General features: G+C 46.1%; 1 protein-coding gene across 1 annotated transcript in view; it reads left to right on the top strand.

The window, feature by feature from the left end:
* The first annotated feature begins 727 nt into the window (after window positions 1-727).
* The window catches only part of LOC127642883 (multiple C2 and transmembrane domain-containing protein 1-like), a 182,175-nt gene continuing 160,061 nt past the window's right edge, over window positions 728-22,841 (top strand). The window contains exon 1 of the mRNA XM_052125316.1: window positions 728-1,231. Within this exon, the coding sequence (XP_051981276.1) occupies window positions 728-1,231 (504 nt within the window). The remainder of the gene's footprint in view (window positions 1,232-22,841) is intronic.

Raw genomic sequence — 22,841 nt, 5'->3', positions numbered from 1 at the left:
TGAAGCCGTTATATCAAGAATTGGAACATAAAGGGAAGCTTGTTATTTCAAAGTATGTTCTCTGAGGATTGTTAATGGTTTTGGAACTAGGCAATAAAGTAAAATGTTTTAAAAACAGTGTGGAATATGGTTCCCCTCCGCAAACACTGTTATAAAAGTCTCAGATTGGCATAAATAAAATGATAAAATAACCCCAAAATCCTATAGTGTCATTTGGCAGCTTGAATAATACTATTATTGCATCATAATATCTATTCAACAGCACATCTAAATCTCAGGGGCCAAAACCAAACCATTATATAATATGTAATTTATTAAAAATATATTTAAACTTGATAAAAGTTTTGGTCCAGTTTTGGTTCAGCCAAATTCAAACCTAACCAAACCATCATGGATTAGACAGATATATTTTAGGCTAACATGTACAATTGATAGGCTATAACATAAATAATTAGAATATTATGTGTGTGTGTGGGTGGGGGGGGATTTTTTTTTTTATTGCTTATACTGTACATCAAGCTTCAGGTGTGTACGTGTCACTCTGTTAGTCTTTTGAAAAATCGTCGTATCAAAGAACCTCTGGGTAAGATAACTTGTAGCATCATTAGGGACAGTGCATGTGTTGTAAGTTGCCGAGTGTCGTTTGTAAGTGTGATCGAGGTGGACGCGCTCGTGTGCGCTCTTCAGTTCATTGGCTGTCTGCTGCCGCTGCTGCTAGACGAGAACTATGGAGGAGAAGCACAAGGTGGATGAGAGTGCCAAAGACACACAATCAACCTCCTACCAGCGGAGGATGTGGAGGAATTTCCAGGAGAAAACCAAACCGTTTTTAAGCCCCAAACTGGGCTCCGACCGACGCAGCGGGGATGGTAAAAAAGAGAGTGGCTTGTGGATGTTTAAAAGAAAGAAATCACAGGTCCTGGATCGGGTCTTCTCGTCCTCACAGCCCAATCTGTGCTGCTCAACTCCACCGTCTTTCGGCAGCGACCAGCCGGACTCGAGCGCCGGTAAAGGGCTCGGGACATCACCGCTGGCCGCTGCTGATGGAGCATCAGTCAGTAAACCGGAGATTTCCGTATCCGCGCACGGAAGCCCGAAGCTGTTCGTGTCTCATGTGGCGATGATGTCCCAGCAGAAGAGCTCGTCCTTGGGCTCGACGTGCTTTGAGAAGCTGGTTGTGGATTCAGCGGCATCCAGTGAGGATGAGCTCGCTAAAAACGCCAGTGATCTGGTAAGTGTGAGAGTTATTTTTAAACAGCAGAAAAGTGACGTGAGCGTAATGTTGTTTAATAATGCCTTTGTATTTAGCCTACACGTGTTGAGCTTTAAAATAGACACTTTCTTGACATTTCCCCAGGGTGGTTGTTTATTCAATATCAGACAGTTTCCTCATTAACTCAGTGATGCATGAACAGGATATTGGCAGGTTAGCTCCCATGTGTTTGAAAGCAGTTGACAGTAAAACAGGTTGATCTGCCAATGTATGTTGCTGATGCACCTCATGTGTAGTTCATTATAGAGGCTAAGCACTAACTTTATTTTTAAATATATCAGCTGTAGGTCCATACAATGCAATTGAATGGTGACCAGACCTTTTTAGGTTCAAAAATCACATACAGGAAACACAGAAGTAATCAATATGACTCCAGTGGTTAAATCCATACCTTCAGAAGCCATATAATAGGTGTATTCTGTACAGAATGTGAACTTGTAAAGCCTAACGGCAGTGATGGGTTATGGATAAAGTGATCGTATTGCTTTAGAAGACATTCATTTAACTGCTGGAGTTGTATCGATTATTTTTTATGTTGACTGACTGTGATTTTTGGAGCTTCAAAAGTCTGATCAACATTCACTTGCATTTTAAGGACCTACTGAGCTGAGATATTTTTTCTATTTTTCTTCAACTGTGTTCTGGTGAGGAAAGAAAGTCATACACACCTGGGATATCATGAGGGTGAATAAAACATGAGAGAATTTTCATTTTTGGGTGAACTATCCCTTTAAGCCAACTGGTCCCAAGGGAGGCCTAAGTTTTAGTGAATGCATGAAGTAATTTACCCTGATGTTCACACAGGGACAGAGTAACCACAGGTGTAGTTCTCTACATTAAAATGTTGGACAAACAGACAGTGTCCAAATACTTTTTGTCAAAATTTTGAACAGCATATCTACTGTATTATAATTTTAAACCTACAAATATTATTTTTGTAAAATGTGCTTGAAAATGTGCTTATTGTATTTGATGTGCTTGAAAAGTACAATTGTGCTATCCTTAAAAAAAAAAAAGCCACAGTATATCACAGTATATCAAAGGGCAAATCCACAGAAGAGTAGTCGAGGGAGCGTTGGGTCGAAGCCGGGAATCAGAGTATATCAAACGAGACGAGACAAGCGAGAGGAAAAGACAGGGAAGCTAGGGGAACACTAGAGCTGGCAAAGCTGAAGGGGTAAACTAAACAATAACCAACAAGAGTGAAGCGAAAGGGCAGCGTATATATAGGGGAAAACGAACAGTGCAGGTGAGACTAATAATCTAGTGATTAGAACGCGTGCGGGTGAAACTAATACTCTGATGATTGTGAGCGAGCGCGAGAGCCAGAGGGGGCGGGTGCAGGTGAAACTAATAACAGAGAACATGAACGCTAACAAGGGGACTGTGGAGTTAAATAAGGGACGAAAGTAAAACTTACGGAAGACCAAAAGGGACAAAATGGGCAAAGAAGAGGTAAGGGCAAAACGAGACAAGGTGAATGTTACAAGCATATTTTGTTATCTAATGTAACATTGACAAGTGTGGCTTATGTGTGTCCTCTGTAGCTCGTACATTATCTAGAGATGCCATTTTACATTGTACATTCTCTCTCAGATTAAAATATTGATTATATATTTATCCATTTAGTTATAACAAACATTTATGATTACTTTTCTAACACTCCCATGAGAAAGTTTTTCATAGTCACAAAATTCTTTCACTCGTATACGAGCTCTCGACCGATGAAGCATTGTTAACATGTAGCAGCTTTTTGTGGTTATCATATTTGATGCCCCAGATGTTTGAATTGACATAGGTTGACATTGACATTGATGGGTAAACCAAAAATGCTAATTTTGTCAAAATGTACTCACCCTAATGTTGTTCAAGTTTTTAACCTCAGTCACCATTGACTTTCATTGTATGCAAAAAAAGTGCAATGAAAATGAATACTGACTGAGAGTTTTTGATAAAATATCCCTTTAATGAAAACGCTGTTAACTTCTGAAAGGTATATATATATTGGTATATTCCAGGTTAATTTAACCTGGAATATACCTTTAATGCATACAATATGTTATGTGGGTTACATATGTTCATTGGCATGTAATGCAAAGATGGCAATCATAGAGTCAGTGACCCATTTCATCTGATCCATAATTAAACCCTCTCCTATATCTTTCCCTCTATTCTGCTAATATAATACCTTGCTTCCATACTCAGCTCCTATATCTCTATGCTGTTCTGTTTGAAAAATTTAACAGAGAGGGTTTTGTGACCATGAATTAAAGATATTGATAGGTATAGATCTGGGTGATCTCTATCTAGAGCAGAACAGATTATACAAGGTCATACGTGAAAAGTCAGTGTGTATAACGCATGCTGTTCCTCTTGTGCTGTTTTCATCATGTTTTATTACCTCACATTGGAGGTTTCTGTCACTATCTAATAGTGTGGAAAAAGCTTCTGGCAGGTAACATACTTCATTGCTCTCATTTTGCTGATTTGCTGAATTGTTTTAGTACTGTATGTGTCAAGGCTTCATAGTCTTTAATTGCCTTTAATTGAATTGGCTCTGGCTGCTTTCTGCAATATGATTAAATTTCAGTCCAAGAAAATTACAGTGGCAAGAACAGAAAAGTGTATCTCAGTTAGTTACATAAGTCACACTTTCAAAAATTTTGGTGATTTGGCACTACTGTAGATCTGTGTTTTCTTTCAGAGCAGTTGATTACATTAAGTGGTAGATGGTTAGTCATTTATAAGAGAAGTTTTAAAAGATTTGATAGGGCGAAAAGGCCTTTGCCTTTTGGCCTTTGCCAAAATGGCCTTTGCCTCTTGGGTTCTAATACATAGGATATGTCAATTGCTTGGCCACATGCATGCTTTAGCAGTCCAGTACAAGTGCAAAAAAATTAGCTTAATGACAATATGTGAACAGGAAGTGACTAGGATTTGTAGATCACCAACCTAACGTTCATGTTGTTAGTTCTGCAGTTCTGATTTACATATCTAAAATATATCAAGACTGAGTTAGATCAGTTGTTCGTAGCATCTCTTCTAAACCAATGAATTAAGAATACTATAGATAGATTAGTTGATTACATCGCATTGATTACAAGTGAATGTATGTCACAAGCAAACAAGTTTAAAAAACTGTGAAGATGTTTGAGTCACATTTCCTGACACACACTGTGGTAAACCAAAGTAGTGCGGCACCCTGTTTTCTTATGTCTTCTTCAGACATGAATACTCAACGTTCTGTTCTATACCATCACACTCTCCTGTCACCCTCAACATCCTCCCCACAGAGGCACATAGAAAATTATCTAAACATGCATGGATCACATGAGGCCATTTGGCTTAATATAAATTGGTTTCTTTCCCAGGAGCTGAAATGTTTTTATGATATCCTCATGCCCTGCACAAATGAGATGGAAGCACAATCCAGGATGACTCTGATGACTCTGGTGTTTTTTCTATTTCTAGTGACTGTGTAGGGATGTTATCTCAAATGTCGGATTCTTGTGGGGAGATGGGGTTACAGATTACCTTTTTGTAAGACTAAAACTAGACACTGGAATGGGACTTGAAAGGTAGACAACATACAGTGTACTAAAATTTGAAACCATTGTTTTCTATGAATGTAAGCACATTGACTCATTGAATGTAAGCGTTTGTTGGCAGTGCCCAGCTATGACTTTGGGGGCTGCTCAAAACGTTATCACACCATCAAGTGCCACTCATAGTTTTACATTACATTAATTTCGACCAAAATTGTCAAGAGATACATTGTTGAGTTTTGGCTAGGCTAGATGATACATTGAGTAGGATGTAGGGAATTTTTAAGAAGTTCGTCACTTTGTTGTTTGACAGCTTGAATAAAGCCTAGGTTACATTTAGAGAAATTGCATAATAAATGTTACCCTTAAATATTTCAGTTTGTGCAGTTTCACAGATTTTTGCATATACCAACAGACTGATCTCACAGTGAAATCAGAAACAAGGTAGGTTGACTTTTCTTAGGTAAAATTGGTCTGTGCTTACCGAATTTCGAAACACTGGTGGGGCCAAAGCAGTAAGTGTTGTTGGACGTATGGGCACATGTGAGCTCCATTTACCAGATGAAATGTGCATGGCTGGATGCCAAAAGTGAGTTGAGAAGCAAGTTTTTCCCCTTCTGTCACTCACTCGGCATTGTGTCGAATGAAGTGACACAAAGGGTCTTCCTGGGACGCCAAATATAACTCTGAACCCGAGAAAAGGCCAATGTCAAGTTGGCAGACAGAATTTGCATGCCCCGCCCTGGACAAAGGGAAGCGGTGCAGCGAGTGCCAGTCAGAATTTTTCTTCGGAGCCGAACGGTTGTGCAACAGCAAGCTGAGTTCACCACTGTTCCACTCACCTCTACTGGCGATAAGCACTGCTGTTGGATCAACATGCGTTTCTAGCTGGCGTTCTCTCTCTCTCTGCACACTGTGCAGTCCACGCCCCTGGGTGCTTCAACAGTGCTTTCATTGCCTGAAAGAGTGTTTCTCCTCCTAAAAAGAGTTTATTTCCTCTAAAAGAGTTTGAGTTCCCACTCATAAAAGAGCAATATACAGCAGGCGTTGAATGTCCTTTTCAGGACGCATCTTTTTAAAAATCTTTTCCCACCTCTGTGTAGTTCCTGGATGCAGTTGATTTCTCTCCACTTCTGATGGTCATAAAAGCTCCCTATCCCTCCAGCCTAGATGGAGAAGCGTTTCTACAGCCCTTACTTCATCGTACCCAAAAAAAGCGCTGGGTTGTGACCAATCTTGGACCTGCGAGTTCTTAACCGGGCCTTACACAGACTCCCGTTCAAAATGCTCAAGCAGAAACAGATTCTTACCTGCGTTCGACAGCTAGATTGGTTCGCGGTGGTAGACCTGAAGGACGCGTTCTTCCACGTCTCCATTCTGCCTCGACACCGACCCTTCTTGTGGTTCGACGGCCAGGCGTATCAGTACAAGGTCCTCCCTTTCGGTCCTCTCGGGCCTTCCGAGATCCCCCCTCGAGCCGCTTGATTCAGTTGAGCTCAAGGCCCTCTCCCTGAAGACGGCCTTCTTGATCGCGTTAGCCTCCATCAAGAGGGTTGGGGACCTGCATGTGTTCTCTGTCAGCAACACCTGCCTGGAGTTGCCTGGAGTTCTCAAGGCCCAAGGTTCCTATGGCCCCCTTCAGGGACCAGGTCGTGAGCCTGCAAGCAAGCTACCCTGGGAGGAGGCAGACCCAGCCTTCTCGTTGCTGTGTCCGGTACGTGCTTTGAGTATATATTTGGACCGCACGCAGAGCTCTAGATGTTCTGAGCAGCTCTTTGTCTGCTTCGGCGGATGGTGGAAAGGGAACAGCGTCTCCAAACAGAGGTTAGCTCACTGGGTCGTTGATGCTATTTCCTTAGCCTATCACACCCAGGCCGTGCCCTTCCCTTGCGGGTTTGAGCACACTCTACGAGAAGTGTGGCATCCTCGTGGGCACTTGCCCATGGCACCTCCTTAGCAGACATCTGTAGAGCAGCGGGCTGGGCAACACCCAATACCTTTGCCAGATTTTACAATCTCAGGGTTGAGTCGGTCTCATCCTGTATTTTGTCAGGTCCGAGCCGGTAGAACTCGGTAACGTGGCACAACGAATGGGTGTTCCAGTCGCACACAGCGCCCTTCACCAAGTTGATCCAGTGTGCCTTCTATCCCAGGTTAGCCACTAAGCGTCGCTCCCTGGATGTTCTCCTCCCTAGCTTTCTGGCCAGCAAATTCAGTGGAGCAATTCGCGGCCAGACCCACTATGAGTCACAGGTGCTGTGTACTGGGGACGGGCTCCACTGGCTTAGTTCCCCTTTCAGGCAAACTCGCCGTGATGTATTTCCAACGGTACGGTCCCCCTGTCGGCGGGTCTGCCCCGGTCGCCGTGCTTGTAGTGCCATTTCCCACGTACGGCTTCACAACCCTTGTGGTGTATTTGCCACATGTTACCTCCCCCTAGACTGGGCAGGATGTGGCCTACGCAGGGTCTTTTCCCCCTGAAAGAATAGGACCAGGAAAGACCGCCTTCCTCGACCTATTTCATAGCATTAAGATGTCCTATGTGAGAGACATAGTGAGTGAAAAGGCACGGCTGCTGGGCTTGCTCCCATGCTAGTCATGTAGTACCTGTTCCCCCACTCAGGGGTACGGGGAACCTAAGATCTGTATATGACACCTTTTTGGGGGCGTTGGGGAGGACACAGTTGCCTCTAGCATGCAGTAGCCTGCTTGCACCTGTCTCGGCAGTTCACTTAATATGGTCAGTGCGTGGCATTTTTATATGGGACCCCTTGTATCACTTCATTCGACACAACGTCAAGTGAGTGACAGAAGGGGAACGTCATGGTTACTGTTGTAACCTCTGTACCCCGAGGGAACAGCACTAGACCTACCACTGTAAACGGTCATACCTTATTTTCTGCTCCTCAGTGCAAAATCCTGACTGGCACTCGCTGCCCAGCTTCCCTTTATACCCATATGTCCGGGTCGGGGCATGCAAATTCTGTCTGCCAACTTGACATTGGCCTTTTCTCAGGTTCAGAGGTACGTTTGGCATCACAGGAAGACCTCTTGTGTCACTTCATTCGACACAACGTCTCGTTCCTTCCCTCGGGAACAAAAGTTACAACAGTAACCATGACGTTTTCAGCTATACGGGATGTAATACAGTGAAGAGGAATGCTATTTAATAAACGTAAACCTCAAACTAAAACCTAACCATTAGTGGAGTACAAATATAATGTTAGGGAGAAAATGCAACCTCTGAATCGATTAATTGAACATGATTTCTTCCTGGTGTCAATGTGGGATATGGACACAGGTCTCCCATGCTGCTGATTCAAAGCGGTTCTGTTCATGTTACAAGGGAAGGTAAAAAAGCTGGAGCTGATGCAATAATGTATGATGGCAGATGCCGCTTGTCAGTAAGTCTGTATAATGTGCCCAATCCTAGGGTACTAGATCTCTCAGAAACAACATGCTGACTTTCCATGTGATCGTGTTGGCAGCAACCTGCAAACTCATTTGATTAATTCTTGAAGAAGCATAAAAGCATTAGTTTGTAACTTTTGTCTATACCTTGATTAGATTCACTGTACTGCTACTACAATTCCTGCATCATGGTACACAACAATTTGACTTTTGTAAAGTGTCATATTTCCACAAGAAACAGGATTTTTAACAAGAAAAATGTATAGTCTTCATGCTACCCATTATACCAGAATGGACAAGCACAGCTAGCTGGACATAGTCTCTACATACTGGAAGAGTTGGTTATATAGAGGAGAGGTGTTGAAAAATAAGACAGCTTGGTGATTTTATCTGAAATGCAATGTCATTCAGGGAAAGAGCTAGTTAAATACTGGCTTTACTAATTAGTACATAATCCAATATTATTAAGCAGCAAAAACCGATTGGAATGTGTAATTATTTTGCCCTCTTCCCCCGGTTTCAAAATAAAAATTTTACTGCGTTATTACCGGCTTATCCAATACGAACAAGTGTTGTTCTCAAAGCTGAGCGTGACATGCACAACAAGGCTTATTCAAAAAAAGGACAACTTAAGAATCCCAAGATTACTTTGCGTTTGCCATCGGTCTTCTCACTTATGTGTTTTGCTCTGTTTACCTGTGGGTGCTCAGTGCCGCCTCTCCGCAGAGGTGACTGTTTTGCAGCTCTCAATGTTGTTGTGCTTGTATTTAATAACACAATAATGTATTTGTTTATGTATCGGTATTTAATCGGTATTGGTATTGAAATATGGTAAATATTGTAAATATTGTTATTGGAATATTATTGAAAGTTTAATACTTAATTGCAAGCAATTTCCATAATTAATTATTTGTACATTATTAAGTAAGAACCGTTCTTTGTTCAAAGCAATCAGTAAATCAGTACACTCAATCTGTGTCTAGGTAATATATATATATATATATATATATATATATATATATATATATATATATATATATATATATATATATATGTATGATACATATATTATGTTCATTAGACTATGCTTGCTTCTGTCGGCCTCTTAAAAGCATATGGAGTGGCTGCACTATATAAAAAAAAAATTCTTCTTTTATTTAATTTCTATCAAACAGAATCTAACACATTAGATGATGAAAGGCCTTTGTAGGTTTATTTTAGAATGAGGCAAACTGTAATTTAACCCTACAACTCTGATGTTGGTTGTAGTCGGCTGAGCAACATGTTTAGAATGGAACAGGTGGACAGTGAATATTCACTAGATAAAGGCATCTCTTTATTAAACATTTTAACATGGTAATCCAGCATATACATTTGCAGCTCAATGGCAGTTATCAAAATGAGATCTAAATGCACTTGCAAATGAACCTGTATGAAAACACACCTCTGCTTCTCATGTGGATTTGTTGCTATATGTCTATTAAAAGGGCTAATGAATTTGTATGAGCTTTATGCTAAAGGGCAGAGGTGTCTGAAGGTTCAGTGAGTTTTATGAAGTCTGACTGGATTAAGTTTGGTGAAGGGTGTTGCACTGCTGATTTGTTCTGTTCTGTGTACATCAGTAATTCATTGTGAAGTTCTCGGTAGGAAGTAAACCCATTCAATTATTATTATAGTGCTTTTACAATACATATTGTTCTAAAGCAGCTTTACAGAATCATTTTCTTATTGTATTGTATTTCTGATTTTTGAAGAGTTGTTTTTGAGTGAATTCGTTTTTTTTTATTTTTTTTATTCTGTTTGACATTTCTTATGTTGCACAGCTTAATGCAGGCAGGAAGGACTATGAGGAAACAGGAAGTTGTGGCATAATCATTTTGTTCTGTTCATTTCTTTCAGAAGTGACAACAGACTGATACTGATAGTATACGTTTAATGGTAGTAATAATAATGTGGTTGTCGGTTAAATTATATTGTTGGAGTGTTTATTTGCACCTTCACAAGCCTGCACCAATTAAAGGGGTCATGACATGAGAAACCAAATTTGCCTTGATCTTTTGGTATATAAGAGGTCTTTGTATCATTAAAACGTCCTGCAAGTTTAATATTTTAAGACGTCCTCCCCATTCTAAACAAATCATTTATTTAATCAAGCTCAAAATACAGCTCGTTCTGGATTCATGGTTAGAAGTGACGTGTCGGTTAGAAGTGACGTACCAGCGTTTGCATATGACCGCCTCCAGCACAAGATAACTACGCTTTAAGCGCCAAGACAACTACGCTCATTTCAGTATCGCCGTGCGCCTCACAAGTGTTCAGTCGATGGACAGCGAGCTCTGACAGAGACTACTTGTGCACAGGAAAATTACGATGCCACACAGATGTGCTGTTCCTGGCTGTGGTCAAACAAAACCTCTGAATAAGCTGCCGAAAGATCCAGACGTCAGGGAAAAATGGATGCAGTTTATTTTTTGCGGACGTCCCAGTCACGGCAGTGTTAACTTAAGCGTTTGTTCTGTACATTTTAAGGATGACTGTTTTGAGAACAAATCTCAATATGATGCTGGCTTTGCCAGAAAACTGTTGCTCAAAGATAAGTCCGTGCCGACTATTCTGGGAACAACGACGACGCATAAACTGTAAGTAATCTATTTTAAACTTTAAACTACTTTTTAAAGCTCAATTTCATTCATTATGAATAATCACAGTGTTTTTACTTAGTTTACTTGCATATTGTTCTGGCTGGGGCGTCAATAATTGATACATAGGCACTGACGTTAGCCAATCATAACAGTGGGCGTTAACACTGAAGTCTTAAATGGAAAACGCCCCAAAACAGACTGTTTGAATCAGAGGATGAGAAACAGGGTGGGAAAAGGTCATAAATCACTAGATTTTAAAAGTTTTTCTTAAAAAAAAATATATTAATACTATAATTGCACCTAAGGGAACATAATAATACAATAAAAAAACCCATGTCATGACCCCTTTAAAAGAATAATTCACCCAAAAATTCTAATTCCTTATGTTATCAAAAAACAAAAACAAATAACTTCTTTAGCGGAGCCCAAAAGGAAAAATACAAAAATTGTCACACTGCTTTTTTAACATAAAATGAAACAAAGGTTCACTTAGAGTTAGACAAAAATGCATTAAAACCACTCTAAAAGTAGTTGATAATGCACAATATTCTCAGTCTTTTGAAGCCATACAGTCTTTTTATGTGTCCCTATTCACTTTTATTATATGTCTAAAAACAGTGTGAAGTTTCTTCAATTGTCTCCTTTTGTGTTTCTCCTTTCTCCACGGGAGAAAGTCATACAGGTTTGGAGTGAAGCAACATTTCTCATTCACATGACTGAATAATGACAGAATTTTATTTTCTGGGTGAACTATCACTTTAATCTTCCTCCTTCCTCACTAAGTAATGTGCGGTCTATTTCATAACCAGACCTGAAAATCAGGGGATGTACATCCAGTGGATGGTGCTATTGAAACTAAATACTACATATTTCTGTTTAATTAAATGAAACTCTTCTGTTGGCTGTGAACAGGCCTTTTACACACACACACACACACACACACACACACACACACACACACACACACACACACATACACACATGTTGTGTTTCCATGTTTTATGGGGACTTTCCATAGACATAATGGTTTTTATACTGTACAAACTTTATATTCTATCCACTAATCCTAACCCTACCCCTAAACCTAACCCTCACAGAAAACTTTCTGCATTTTTACATTTTCAAAAAACATAATTTAGTATGATTTATAAGCAGTTTTCCTCATGGGGACCAACAAAATGTCCCCACAAGGTCAAAAATTTCGGGTTTTACTATCCTTATGGGGAAATTTGGTCCCCACAAAGTGATAAATACACGCACACATACACACACACACACACACACACACACACACACACACACACAATTGATTCATGTTCACTCTTCAGGACGGCTGGACATCAATTACCAGTTTTGTGGATAGATAAGGCGCTCCACTGGGCTTCATGTCAGAACACATCCAAGCTTTTTTAGATGATGATATAGGCCAATTTAGACACTAGAAATGTTAGCAGTGTGCTTAACTGACCAATGGAAGATTTGGAAAGTGTTTGGGAAATATGTTTGAAAACAGTGATTATTTTTGCAGTTGTGTTTGGTAATGCTAGTAACACAGAAATTACACACTTCAGCTTTAAAGAGCAGTTGGACATATTAAGATTATTTTCAGGGTTCATTCTGTCTCCTATGCCCTATATTTGTGAATGATTGTGTGTGTGTGCAAGAGGGAGAAGGAAAGTAAAATGCTTGTGGTTGTTTTAAGTGCACAAGTAGGTCAACTCATATGTGCAATCTGTTACAAACCATTATAACATGTTTGTGTTGATGCTAATTTACATATTAGCATTTGTAATATGCATAACTATGCCCACTAGTGCATGCCATTGACCTCTATTTTTATACGACAAACAAAGCAATCTGACAGGCCTGCCTTATGTGGCTTTAATGAGACAGGCTTTGAAGCAGACCTTCTGGAGAAATAAGAGCACCGTTCATTGTCATGTCCTAGAAGGATCTCAACCAAAGTCACTGCGTATCTTGTACAGCACCCTACTTTCACATATAAGTAATGACATAAAGACACAACATAAAAGACACCAGCAACAAACAAAAACTAGTCTTCCCAACCAGTGGGTACTTGGAGACATTTTGATTTTGCTTTGTTAAACTAAAAAAATAAATAAAAAATAAATAAATAAATTTTTATATAACTGGTCATGACTAATATCATGATTTCTGTTTCGGTCACCTCGAATTTGCTTTTATGACATTTTCAATCAGGTTTAGGTGTATGATTTAGGGTATAGATTTCGGATTTGTTTATTTAAAACTAGAAAAACAGGTTTTTAAGGTTAATGCTCTGTGCACATTTACTTTGTATGACACTATTGGTTTGGCTTAGATTTGAGGTTTAGGTTAGGTAGTTCAATCAAATCTCCATAGAGCATTAACCCTAAAAAACAAAATTTTTAGGGGCCTGGGTAGCTCAGCAAGAATTGACGCTGACTACCACCCCGGGAGTCACGAGTTTGAATCCAAGGCATGCTGAGTGACTCCAGCCAGATCTCCTAAGCAACCAAATTGGTCCGGTTGCTAGGGAGGGTAGTTTGACATGGGGTAACCTCATCGTGGTTGCTATAATGTGTGGTTGTTGCTCTCGGTGGGGTGTATGGTGTATGGTGCGTGGATGCCACAGAGAAAATTGTGAAACCCCCACACTCTCTACGTCTCCGAGGTAATGCACTCAACAAGCCATGCAATAAGATGCGCAGATTAACAGTCTCAGACGCGGAGGCAACTGAGATTCGTCCTACTCCACCTGGATTGAGGCTAGTCACTACGCCACCACAAGGACTTAGAGTGCATTGGGAATTGGGCATTCCAAATTGGGAGAACATTCAGCTTATTTTTAGCGTCCCTCAGTGGGCGCTTCACCATGAAACTGCAGCAATGTTGAAAAATGTAATTTAATTTCACATAATTTCAATCACATAATTTTCATGTGATCAGGCTGACAAAAGGAGATATAAGGCAGAAATGTTAGCCCCAGTCAACATTCACTTTCATTGTATGGAGAAATTTATTAGAATGACATTCAGCATAACATCTCCTATTTTGTGTTCCATGAAAGTGCTTGGAACAACTTGAGGGTGAGTATTTCTGGCAAACTATCACTGATAAAGAAAGTTCAGTGGCAAATCAATGCCAACAATCCGCACACATTATTGACAGTCGCACACGGTTCATTGCCGAGAGAAGCAAATTTTAAACCCTTGTGTGCACAAAATATCCTGCGCATGCAAAGCAAGCACTCACACGCACAGAAACCTCTGTCATGCAAGCAAGATCATTGTACTTGCTTTGCTCACACAAACAGCATTTAATTTTGTCGGTCGTGGGGCGTTGTTTTGTGTGTAACCTCAAATATCATTGGTTCCCCTTCTGTCGCTCTCTCCACGTTGTGTCGGAGAAGCGACACTAGGGGTCTCTCTTGAGCGCCGATATTCACCTCTGATCTTATTGAAAAGGGCCAATGGGAGATTTGCATATCCCGCCCCCGGACATACGGGTATTTAAGCGGCGCAAATACGGGAGTTCATTCAGAAAATTTCTTCGGAGCCGATGGTCTGTCTGCAGTTTGCTGCGAGTTACACGCCACTTAAACCTTCCTGTTTTCCGCTGACGATCTGCATGCTGTTGGATCTTGACGGCGCACAACAGCGGCTTTCTCCTTCTCAGTGCACGGCATGCACTGTTGCCCCTGAGCGCTCGACAGCGCAGACACGCATACACACACACTGTGTATTAAAAGAGTTTTTACTAAAAGAGTAATTTTCTCAAAAGAGCAAACACAGCGGCGTTGAACGCCCTTTTAAGGACGCCGTCTTTTCAAGATGCCTTTCCGCCCCTGTGTCGCTCCTGGATGCGTAGAGTGCTCTCTGCTTCAGACGGCCACAGGCGCTGTCTCGTGTGTTTGGGCCGCGATCACACCGAGGCGGCGCTTAGGATGGTTCATGTTCTCACTGCGAGAACATGACCATGACCACGCTAGTGTCGCTGCTCGCTTCAACAGAAAGCAAGCCACCCCAGCTGCACCTCGCATTGCTCCTTCTTCCCACGGGATTAAGGACGGTGCGGTTGGCGCTGGGGGCGATTTGGGGAGGCAGCGGGTGCAGTTTCGCCGGTAACCCCCGCGAACCTCCCGCTCTCGACACGCCGCTGGTCTCCGCCCACGCCAGCGGCGATAGCGGCTTGCCTCACGGCCCGGCTGTCTATCCTCCCGAGTCCGAAGCAGATGAGCTCGCCGCTGCATCGGAGAGTGCGGTGTCTGATGCTGAGGACTCCCTGGACTGCCGCCTCGGGCCAGCAGGCCCAGGCTGAGGCCGACGCGCAGATGTCCGACATGCTTGCCCGGCCGCCTTGAGCGTGGGGTTGGACTGGAACCCTCCATCCTCCCCACAGCCTTCTCGGTTGGATGATTGGTTCCTGGGGCAGCGCCGTTCATGCCTCGCGATCCCCCGGTCCCTTTCTTCCCGGAGGTGCATGATGAGCTGACGCTCACGTGGAGAGCCCTGCTCTCTGCTCATCTAGGTGCCACCCGCTCCACTCTCTCCACCCTCGACGGCGGAGAGCCCACGGGTACGACGCTGATTCCCCAGGTTGATAGGGCAGTTGCGCACCATCTATGCCCCGGTAGCCCTACCTCCTGGCGGGTCGCCTGCACTCCCATCCAAGCCCTGTAGGACAACATCCTCGCTAACGCGAAGGCCTACACTACGGCTGGACGCGCTGCCTCTGCCCTGCATGCAATGGCCCTCCTGCAAGTCCACCAGGCCAAAGCTCTCAGAAACATGCACGGGGTGGACCTGATCCTGATGTGCTGCAGGAACTGCGCCAGCTGACTCGACCTCGCCCTGAGAGCTGACGAAGGCCACAGCGCAGGCACTCGGACAGACGATGGCCACCCTAGTGGTCCAGGAACACCATCTTTGGCTCAACCTGGTCGAGATGCGTGAGGCTGACAAAAACCGCTTCCTGGACGCACCTGTCTCCCAGATTGGCCTTTTCGGTGACACCGCCGAGGACTTCGCCCAACAGTTCTCCGCGGTGAAGAAGCAGACGGAGGCCATTTCAGCACATCATGCCCCGCCGCAGACCTGCCGCCACGGGCCCTGCCCCGCCTGCCCGCTGAGGGCGCCCCCTGCGAGGAAACCAGCTCCTGCTCCGCCTCAACCCGGGCCCAGCTCTTAGCCCCAGCTGCTGAGCACTCCGCAGGTGGCGCACACCCCTGTCTCACGTAACCCCTCCAGGACCCGGAAGGCTCCTAGCCGCTCCTGAGACAGCCGACCCAGAGCCAAGACGCTAGCTCCGGAGGTGGTAAGACTGCCCGCCCCCGGTGGAGGGCCGGGAGGAGAATCCTTTGTTTTTTCATTTGCCACACCCCTGACGGGGCTGTGGTACCCATATTCTCAATAAAAGAGCTATTTCCTTTGCCTCTGGGTCACCTGGCTCGCAAATGCCGCTCTCACGGCAATGTGCTTTCAGATCACAACAGTCCCGGTACACCGGACGCCGGCGATCCCGCCTTCCGCCTGCCCACGACTGTCCCTCGGCTGGCCGGTTCAGATGAGTCCAGAGGACGCCAACATCAGACCTCCTCCTCAGTCAAGAACCCGCCTGCCGGGCGCTGGAGCAAGGTAAGTGCTTTGAGTCTATTCTCAGCACCTCAGCCTCAGGCCGCAACGGCCGCCCGACGCTGCATTACCTGTTCCGCTCGCTGCAGGCCCCGCCGGTACGCCCAAAATACTCGTCCCTTTGGTGCCCCTAGCGCAGAGCTGGGAAGCGTGGCTTCGCTTCCCAACGCATCACGCTGGCTGCACCGACCATTCGACTCGGTTACGCAATTCAGTTTGCTCGCTCCCCGCCCTTCAGGGCGCCCGCTTCCAGCAGTACACGGCGAGCACGCCAGTTCCCTGCGCACAGAAATTGCGACCCTCTTAGCCAAGGGCGCTGTAGAGCCCGGCCCTCCAAACGAAATGAGGAAGGGTTTCTACAGCCCTTACTTCATTGTACCCAAGAAAGGCGGCGGCTTACTTACCAATCCTGGACTTGCGAAGTTTTCAATCGGGCCTTGTTAAAACTCCCGCTCAAAATGCTTACGCAGAGAAATATTCTGGCTGGCGCTCAGCATCTAGATTGGTTCGCAGCGGTGGACCTGAAGGATGCGTACTTCCACGCCTGAATTTTGCCACGACACCCACCCTTCCTACGGTTCGCGCTCGACGGCCAGGCGTTTCAGTACAAAGTCCTCCCCTTCGCCTGTCTCTGTCCCCATCGCCTTCACGAAAGTCGCAGAGGCGGCCCTTGCCCCGCCACGAGTAGCCAGCATCTGCATTCTCAACTACCTCGACGACTGGCTCATCCTAGCACACTCTCGAGAGTTACTATGCACACACAGAGACCAGGTGCTCCGCACCTCAGCCGCTTGGGGCTTCAGGTCAACTGGGAAAGAGCAAGCTCACTCCGTTCAGAGCATCTCTTTCTCGGGTTGGAGTTAGACTCAGTCTCAATGACAGCACGCCTCACGAGCGAAGCGTGCTCAGTCGGTGCTGGACTGCCTCGCCTCCTTCAAGCCAGGCACAGTGGTCCCTCTAAAACTTTTCCAGAGGCTCCTGGGGCATATGGCGCCCTCCACAGGCGTCGCGCCGCTGGGGTTGATGCATATGAGACCACTCCAGCACTGGCTCCAGACTCGAGTCCCGAGACAAGCATGGCACCGCGGCACGCATCGGGTAAGGATCACCCCCGCCTGCCTCAAAACACTCCGACCCTGGACAGACCTCTGCTTTTTACGGGCAGGAGTGCCCCTGCAGCAGGTGTCCCGACGCGCCCTGGTCACAACCGACGCCCCGGTCCGGTGGGGTGCCGTGGTGCAGCGGGCACACAGCAGCGGCCGCTGGAAAGGGGCCCCGCTGTGTTGGCACATCAATTGCCTGGAGTTGCTGACCGCCCTTCTTGCTCTCAGGAAGTTCCTCCCGCTAGTTCGGGACAAACATGTCCTCGCGGAGATCGGACAGCACCACGGTGGTGGCGCACATAACGCCAAGGCGCGCGACGCCCCGCCACATGTCACAACTCGCCCGCCGCCTCCTCCTATGGAGCCAGCAGCGACTCAAGTCGCTACGTGCCACTCACATCCCCGCAAGCTCAACGTCAGAGCGGACGCCGCTTATCACGACAACGCCTGCCCAGCGGGAGTGGAGGCTTCACCCCAGTCGGTCCAGCTGATTTGGGAACGGTTTGGCAAGGCCCAGGTAGACCTGTTCACGCCCAGGAAACCTCCCACTGCCCGCTCTGGTACGCTCCTAACAGAGGCTCCCTCGACAGACGCTGCTGGCACACAGCTGGTCACTCGGGCGCATCGCGTAAGTCACGCAGATTTCCCCCAGTGAGCCAGCTCCTCCCTGGCTGAACTCCCCTGAGAAAGGACCTCCTCTCAGGGATGGGGCACGCTCTGGCACCCGCGCCCAGACCTCTGGAACCTCCATGTCTGGTCCCTGGACGGACGCTGAAGAGCTAGCCGGCTTACCGGCCACTCGCTAGAATACCATCAACCAAGCCAGAGCCCCTCTACCAGGCACCTTTATGCCCTAAAGTGGCGCTTTGTTCGCAGATTGGTGTTCTTCCCGAGTCGAAGACCCGCAGAGATGCGCTGATTAGGGTCAGTGCTTCTGTTCCTACAGAAGAGGCTGGACAGGAGGCTGTCCCCGCCCACCCTCAAGGTGTATGTTGCCGCTATCGCCACCACCACGCATCCTGTAGACGGCAAGTCTTTGGGTAAGCACAACCTGATCCTCAGGTTCCTGAGAGGCTCGGAGGTTGAATCTCTCCCGCCAGGCCTAGTTCCCTCCTGGGATCTCTCGGTAGTCTTGGCAGGACTCCAGAGACCTCCCTTCGAGCCGCTCAAATCAGTTGGACTCAGGGCCCTCTCTTAAGATGGCCCTGCTGATCAGCCGCCTCCATTAAGAGGGTCGGGACCTGCAAGCGCTCTCTGTCAGCTTACACTTGCCTGGAGTTCGGTCCGGCAGATACGCCTGTGATCCTAAGACCGCGACCGGGCTATGTGCCCAAGGTTCCTACCACACCATTCCGAGATCAGGTAGTGAACCTGCAAGCGCTGCCCCGAAGGGGCAGACCCAGCCCTTTCGTTGCTGTGTCCAGTGCGCCCATGCATTTACCTGGACCGCACACAGAGCCCCAGACGCTCTGAGCAGCTCTTTGTCTGCTTTGGGGACGGCAGAAGGGAATGCCGTCTCCAAACAGAGGCTCGCCCACTGGGTTGTCGATGCCATCACACTGGCTTATCACACCCAGGTCGTGCCCCTACCCCTACGGGTCCGAGCTCACTCAACAAGGGGTGTTGTGTCCTCGTGGGCACTGGCCAAGGGCACCTCCCTAGCAGACATCTGTAGAGCCGTGGGTTGGGCAACACCCAACACCTTCGCGAGGTTTTACAACCTCCGCTTGAGTCGGTTAGCGCCTCGTGTTTTCTCAGGTCCGAGCCCGTGAGAACTCGGTAACACATAGACCGACCGGCCGGTGGATCGCTATGCTCAGCCTCTTTTCCTGACGCCAAGGTAAAGTAGTGCGCCTTCTTCCCAGGGCTTCCACTCCGAAGTCGGGCCCCTGGTCGATTCCTCCCCAGCCCTCTGGGTCCGCGGGTTCAGCGGAGGAACTCGCCGACCCAAGCCACTGCGGGTACCCTGATGGCCACCCCGTACTGGTATAGGGGCTCCACAGGTAAAATAAGAAGGCCTCCTGTTCGGACTCCCCTGTGTGTAATTCCACGGTTCTGTCCCCTTACGAAGCGACTCCGTGTCTCCCTTAGGCAGTTACAGCTGCCTCGGTCGCCGTGCTGTAGCAACTCCCCTTTCAAGGCTGGATCTACCACCGCGACCATACTTTCCACACGCAGCCCTAAGACGGCCGTAGTGACGTGTCTACCACTTTTCCTCCCCAAGAAAAAGGGCAGGTGTGGTCTCCGCAGGGTCTGGGTAAGACCCCTTCCCTATATACGTGTAAGGGCCCCTGCCGTGATTGCTCTATGCGAGAAACATAGAGAGAAAAGAGGCCCAGCCAGGCTGGCCCGTTCCCATGTTGGCAAACATCGCCTTGTTCCCTCCCAGGGTAACTAGAAGGACTCGATGTTCTTATGGGGCATTGGGGAAGGGTACGTGCAGCCAGGTACAGACGATGCGTGGCACTGGATGAAATCCCTGCCCGCCTCTGTATCGGGCGGTCCACGTACAAGGTTCAGCGCATGGCAAGATTGGAATGGGTCCTCTAGTGTCGCTTCTCCGACACAACGTGGAGAGAGCGACAGAAGGGGAATGTTTGGTTACGTATGTAACCTCCGTTCCTCGAGGGAGGGAACGACACGCTGTGTCTTTCCTCCGCCATGTCACTGAACCGAGCCACTGTTGTGGCCGGACCATTTCCGCCCTCAGAAAAATCCTGAATGAACTCCCGTATTTGCGCCGCTTAAATACCCGTATGTCCGGGGCGGATATGCAAATACCGACTGCCAACTCCCATTGGCCCTTTTCAATAAGATCAGAGGTGAATATCGGCGCTCAAGAGAGACCCCTAGTGTCGCTTCTCCGACACAACGTGTCGTTCCCTCCCTCGGGGAACGGAGGTTACATATGTAACCAAACGTTTTTCCCTTTCCCCAGGAGTCAGTTGTGATTGGCTCCCTATTTTTTAACGAAGAAACTCACCTGTTCTTCGTGAGAGACATTGCTTCATCAAGGGACCCTCTGCATGCGAATCATTATTACTTTATATGTTGCTATTTTTTTATTTAACAGGGCTGATTTCATACAATAAAATGTTTACTACAGTTTGCTTGCTAGCTGTTGCATTCTTGTGATTTTAGATAGAACTACATATAACAATTTATCTTCTATAAATTGTATTACAGAAGCCCAAGTGCCCAATGTGGTCACACAGACTCTCTGCTGAAAAAGGCATACGAATCTGCTGACTATATAACCTGCACTGAGAATACAACCTGTCAATTACTCCTCACTACCACCAGTATATTGGAATCGGCAAACGTTGACCCCTCAGTTTCTCAGATCATGCTGACAGCTCTTCTGACTATGGGCCATGTGACCCATGAACTAGGTACTCTTACCGCCACACTGTCACACTGGCAGCCTGTCGCCAAGTGTGGCTTGCTCAGGTGCAACTGCCTGAGGATTGTAAGAAGACTCTGTGGGACCTCCCAATTGTTCCTGGGCACCTCTTTGGGCCTAACATTCTAGATTTGTCTGAGGCCACTTGCCAGCTGACACAGGTGCAGCGCAATCCTGCCTTTAAGGTGTAGGCAGCTCAAGCTCGCCATCACTATACAGAACAACGCTTCTGCCAGCATCCTACTCTACAGCCTCAGAGCCCTCAGAGGCCCTGTGCTGCTGACAATGCTCGAGGTTTCAACCTCATCATCGGCAGTTGCCTGGGGACCATGCCCCCCCCCACCTCCCCCACTACAGTAGATCCCTGGGTTTTGACTCCTCTGAGCAGGGGGTATGCTTTACAGTTTTGACACCGGCCCCCAAAGTTCTCGAGGATTGTCCCTATGGTGGTCAGGGATGCAGTTCATTCAGTGGCTCTCTCTCTGCAAATTCGATCTCTGTTGGAGAAGGGAGCCATAGTAAAGGTTCATCCCCTCGTTCAAAGGGAGGGCTTTTATTCATCTTATTTCTAGTTCTGAGAAAAGATGGTGGTTTTCTTCCAATTCTCGATTTAAGGCATCTAAATCTGGACTTTCGTGCAATGTTTGCCACTCTATCACATGCTCGGGCAGACAATATTCTGCAGCTCCTTGCTCATTTTCAGTTGGGAACGATGTTGCCATATAGAGTGTTACTACAGCATATGGGGATGCTGACTGCTGCCACTTCTGTGATACCACTGGGCTTGCTCCACCACAGGACCCTCCAGCAGTGGAACAACAGTTTGGGGTTGAACCACACCAGACATCGTCATTGGTTGATTGGTATCTCAGCGAGAATTAATGCTGACTACCACCCCTGGAGTCATAAGTTTGAATCCAGGGCATGCTGAGTGACTCTAGCTTGGTCCCCTAAGCAACCAAATTGGCCCGGTTGCTAGGGAGGGTAAAGTCACATGGGGTAACCTCCTCGTGATCACGATTAGTGGTGCTCAATGGGGCGCGTGGTAAGTTGTGTGTGGATCACGGAGTGTAGCATGAGCCTCCACATGCGGTGTCTCCGTGGCGTCATGCACAATAAGCCAAGTGCTAAAATCAGCAGATTGACGGTCTCAGAAGGCAACTGAGATTGAGGTGAGTAACCGCGTTTCCTATGGGGGCAACATATATTTGAGAGGCCGGGGGAGTGGGCCAAATATCTTACAAAAACATTCAAAAGAGATCTGCAATTACTCAGGTCAAGTGAATAGTTTTAAAGCTCTGGCATTACTTCACCACCTTCATCTTGCATCATGGATACTGTGAGAAGGCCACTGACCTAGAAATACATGTAAAAATCTTTGGACCGAAACCTGGACACCTCTTTGAACATTTTGGTAATTTTTTGTCTTGGGCACAATTTCCATCGTGTTTCTATCTCCATGTGCCTCTCTCTGCTTTCTACAACAACAACCAACAAAAAATGCTTTCTCCAAAATGTTCATATTGCATGCTTATTTATATGCACAGTTAATTTACTTTTTTTTTAATCTAAATTGACATACATTATGCAAATTAAAGATGGTCCCCTTACAGCAACTTTGAAATCAGTGGTTAAAGTCACCAGTGGCGACGCAGACACATTGCAACCTCTTGTTACAAAGGCTATGATTGATTTTTCGGGGGTCGCAACCTTTCAATTAATTATAAACTGCAATGACAAAAGTCAGATTGTACATTATATTATATATACTGTATATAAATAACAGTTCTTAAAGTTCTATAGTAACATTACAAGAATGCAACAACTAGCT

This window comes from Xyrauchen texanus, chromosome 4 (assembly GCF_025860055.1).
Source record: "Xyrauchen texanus isolate HMW12.3.18 chromosome 4, RBS_HiC_50CHRs, whole genome shotgun sequence".
NCBI classification, from domain to species: Eukaryota; Metazoa; Chordata; class Actinopteri; order Cypriniformes; family Catostomidae; genus Xyrauchen; species Xyrauchen texanus.
Note: the sequence above shows the minus strand (reverse complement) of the source record. Positions and strands in the feature narration are given on the sequence as shown.